Below are 4,869 nucleotides of genomic sequence, written 5' to 3'. Positions count from 1 at the left end.
TTTCAATTGATTTGATCTAAAATTAAAGGTTCAATTAATTCGATTTCTAATTTGATGTTTTTCTACGTTTGATGATACTATTCTTCTTAAATCTTTTTACTCAAATTGAACTGCTCATTAAAAAATAAATAAAACATTTAAAAAATAATTTTATATTTATATTTTAAAATAAAGTTTTATTAATTAATGAAAAAAACCAAACCGAAACAGATTGATTGAGAATTTACAAAATCTTAATCCAAGATTCGACAGTGGGACAAGTTAATTCATCCATACAGTTCAAGGGCAGGGCACAGATTCTTGTAAATCTCGTACAACAACCTTTGATCAAATTCGGAGGTGGAATAACCCAGATCAACTTTTCGAGCTTTGGGAATCCGTTTTCCTCCGAATTCGTTCCGCGCGCTCAAATACCCAACGGTTCCGCCCAATCTCAGCAGCATATTCATGTAACCATTTTTCAGCTTCGTCAGAAGCTTCATCGGCGAAGCGATCATCATTCTCCATCGCAGCCTCGGTGCCGCTCTGATATTCCAAAACCGCCGCGATCTCCCTCCGATCCTCGTCACTTTTATATTCTTTCTCGCTTCGCCGCCGTACAGTCTTTGGTACCGCCGCCTCCCCCAGTACCTCTTCAGGGTTCCGGGAACAATTGGTTTCCGAAGGAACTCCATTGTTGAGAGAACGAAGAAGATGATTATGAGATTGAGTTATCCACGACGACTGCTTATATACATACATGCACATGAAATTTGTGAAGTGATCTCAAGGGCAATGCAAGTCAAATAATTTGAGGTCAACAAAGTCGGTTTTTGACTAATTAATTGAATATGTCATCTAAAAGAAAAACAAATCATCTTTGAAATAAAAAAATAAATTATTTTTTTGAAAACTTTTTAAAAAGAATTGAATTTTTTTTCATGATTTTATGAAGTGTTTGAATTTAATAGATATCATGTATCATGCGACATATCCATAAAGTGACATGCAAATTTTTATAATGAAATAATGAATTGAAATAGTATGCAAGCCAAATTGTAAAAACCATAGATGCTAAATTAATAATGGAATATAACTTTAAAGGATAAAATATTATTTAATATGTTTTGAATAATGAATGTTGGGTCAAACTTAATAAATAAAAAAATGAGGATGATAACTCAACCTTGAACACTATATATTTAATGATTAGTTTGAACGTGAATTACTGAATTGAAGCATGGCCCAGCTTAATTAGGTACTACATTATTTTATCAAGATGCAATAAATGTAGAACGAACCCACCCTCTATTAAAGATGAAATCTTGTCTTTGTTGAAACTCGAACAATTTACTAATCAAGTGTGATGCTTGAGTTTCAACAGAGACAAAATTTATTCTATCATTTTTATTTTAGATTCATAATATTTAAGTAATTGGGTATGTCGTATTCGAGTACGTTAATATTTGTCTTGGTACATTTAACTGAAGTTTTTGCTTTTATAACTTGATTCGAGTAAAATTCAATTCAAATTTAAATTCTAGTATAAATAATCAAGTTTAAAGTATGAGAATTATATTCGTCTTTTATTATGAGTCTAATCGAATTCTACTATAAATAATTTTTTAATCAACTCGAACTTAAATTTGTTATCATTTAGATTTGATTAGCTCCAATTACAACACTAACTCTACCCTTCAAAATCAAAATTTAAAAATGAAGTTTTGGAACCTTGTGCATGTATATGTCCAGTATGTATATACCTTAAATAGAATGACTTACTACACTGGTCCTTAGATTTTTTTTTTTTTTGTAGGCATGAGAATATCAAAAGAAAATTGGGGTTGAATTCATCTAGAAATGTTTGACCTTAGTGGATATGTACTATTATTTAAAACAAAATGTGGATTTTGTCAAAGATTCTTTTATATAAAAATTGTTATTATTGCATGGTTTTCCAAGTATAGGCGTGATCAAAATTAAAAAAAAATGTTATAATTGGATTATTTTCTTATATGCAACGTAATGACAGTGCAATTAGTTCGTTGTTAATTCATTTAGAACAACGTTGTTTCATGATGAATATTAAATAATGTCATATTTGATGATGAATGAAAATCTTTTATATAAAACTATATCTATAAAAAATATTTAATAAAATGAATTTTAGATTAATCTTGATGAAAAATTGTTTTGCAGACTCTTTTCTATCTTGTAATATGATTTAGTTTTAATATATGTATTTAACGTTAATAAATGTCTGACATCTAAATGAAGCAAATTTTGTCTTTGATTTGGGAAAAGGGAGGTTTATATATAGATTGTATAACGAGATTGATGTGGAACATATAGTTGTAGATAATCCTTGGTATTTCAACTCTTAAATTTTATAGGGAGATTGGTGGCCCATGACTCGAAGGTGATGGCATTGGGGTAAAATTATACGCACAAGAGCCAAACGAAAACCATTGAAGAGGAAGAATAAGTAAAGCCTCTTAGACGAAAAAAATAATAATAATCCGAGATAAAAAAAATAAAAGGTAAAATAAAAAATTGATAAATATTTGAAAATAATATAAAAATAAATACATGATTGGAAACGAATTGAAGTTTGCAGCTACGTGGTTTTCTTAAGATAATTTTTCAATCATTCTTATGGTATTTGAGATTGTTGGTCGCAGGGCTATAAATGATATGAGACAGATCACGAGCTACTTGAGATCGACTCAATCAAAGCTCGATAAATACTCAACTCGAATGGACACCAGCTCGACTTGAGTTCTTAATGAGCTGAAACGAGAAACTTGTTACCCGACTCGAAAAGCTCGTGAGGAGCTCGGAAATATAATACAATACGGTTTTATGTTTTTGAAAAAAAAAATTATTAATAATATTAACATTTATGTGTTTATTTTCTTTATAAAAATGTAGCATAAGGTTTTCATGTATTTAAGGTTCAAGTTTGAGTTTGAGGCTTCAATCGAGTTAAGTTAAAGATTTTTTTTCATTTCGAGCTTTTACGAGCTCTAGTTCATGATTTTGAGTCCAAAACAAACTTGAAAATTTTAAGCTTTCAAGTTTTCGAGTCGAGCTCAGTAATACAAGAGCTCGACTCGACTCATTTAGAACCTTAGTTGGTTGTCTGTCTCCCAGGATACAACTGTTTGATTAAAATCCATAATTATGGGCACATATTTATAATGTATATTGTTATCAAAAAAATATGACATAAATTAAATGACCAATTATGTTATAAAGTCATAAGGTATTAGAAGTGTCATGGAAATAAAAGTGTAGATACTATTAAAGTTGTATCTATAATTTCGATGAGAGGCAAAGTTATAATTACAAATAATAAATGATTCTTAAATAAGCTATACAAAGGGGTTATGGTCCCCAAGAAATATACACTCTCGTATTTACTCTTTTCCCCGTCAGAGAGTTTATACTTAAGGGAACTCTATCTTCTTGGAAGATAACAACCAAAGAAACATTCAAGGATTTCAACCTATCAATTAATTCAGGCACGCTTCCGCAAATCCAATATTTATTATTCTTGATGATTTAACATGATTAAATCCTAGTTGTTTTTCATATTTATTATGATTTTGGTTCTTACAAGTGATATTATCGCCAGATCGTGTTGAGTCATTGAGAATCGATTTTTTTTATATTATTTTTTGATTTTATTTGCTCTTAAGATTCGAAGGATTCGATATTTACATTTAATAATAACCATGAATATTTATGTGTTATTAATCTCTAGAATATCTTTAAATATTGCATTTTTTTATTTGAAAAATCTTTGTTTTCGATGACCATAGTGTGATGCTAATATCTGGATTCAGATTCGTTTATGAAAATTCATTAAATTTATTTTAGTTTACTATTAGTCAATTTAGAAACCCAAAACTGGCAATTCAATGCATTCCTTTTGTTTTGTTGTTCGTGGGTCTGAAAATCTTTATTTGACAATTCAATGTTAGTGTGATTTCATGTCCTATGATGTTGTTATACGCGAAAATCCTCATGCTGTTATGCTTTCGGAATTTTTCAACTCATGGTTATTTGTGATATTCATCAATTAAGTAGATTTTTGGGATTTTAAACTTCCCTTTTATGTTATGTTATTTGTTTTGCTAATATAATATGGTCGTCAATTTGATTTTTTTTATGTATATCAATTATGATTGCTTTGGTATAAAGTTTTAAGTTAATTTCTCGTCTATTATTATAATCGTGTTTATGGTTGTTTTAGGTGCTATTGTTGTGAATATTAAAGTTTTAAGTTGGTATAATGGCACAAAGTTACAATAAATTTCTTTATTATTATTATAATCATCCATTATTATAAAAATAATTATGTAATTGGTTTTGGTTTAATTTGGTGAATCCATAATTATGAAACTCTAGAGAAATAGTCAAATATTTAGATTTTCAGTTTCTAATAGCGTCGTTTAGACAACCTTATGGGTTACTTCGAAAATCATGACGTGATAAGAAAATTCAGTTTTGGCTTTTTTCTATTATAGAATATATATTTGACAATGATATATTCGAGTTTGATTAACAAAATATTTTTTAATCTTTGGAAATGTTTTAATTTACTGGTATGTACTTTTTCTGACGTTTGGTTAAATTTTAATTATTTTTGAATTCAATTTATTTTTGGTGAGTTATGAAGTTATGAATTAAATGCATGCTTAAACAATACTTCATAAACAATCAAAGACTTAGTTCCCGACTTTTGATAGCACTATTTATGTAACTTTATTTTGAGTTATTTCAGATACTGTGGTGGAATCAAAAATTTCAGTTTTTACCTTTGACTGTTATAGAAATATTAATTTTGAATACTAATATTTATTTTGAGATGACTTAATTAAAGCA

General features: G+C 28.6%; 1 protein-coding gene across 1 annotated transcript; it reads right to left on the bottom strand.

The window, feature by feature from the left end:
- Nucleotides 1–266: 266 nt before the first annotated feature.
- On the bottom strand, nt 267–681 carry LOC120139207. The gene has a single exon (XM_039154517.1). It carries the CDS (start codon nt 672–674, stop codon nt 267–269), a length of 408 nt encoding a protein of 135 aa, XP_039010448.1. The 5' UTR covers nt 675–681.
- Nucleotides 682–4,869: the final 4,188 nt, after the last annotated feature.

This window comes from Hibiscus syriacus, unplaced genomic scaffold (genome assembly GCF_006381635.1).
Source record: "Hibiscus syriacus cultivar Baekdansim isolate YM2019G1 unplaced genomic scaffold, ASM638163v2 tig00110730_pilon, whole genome shotgun sequence".
NCBI classification, from domain to species: Eukaryota; Viridiplantae; Streptophyta; class Magnoliopsida; order Malvales; family Malvaceae; genus Hibiscus; species Hibiscus syriacus.
Note: the sequence above shows the minus strand (reverse complement) of the source record. Positions and strands in the feature narration are given on the sequence as shown.

Coding starts and splice junctions, on each gene's coding strand:
- LOC120139207 (XM_039154517.1), bottom strand. CDS start 674: ATGGAGTTCCTTCGGAAACCAATTGTTCCCGGAACCCTGAAGAGGTAC.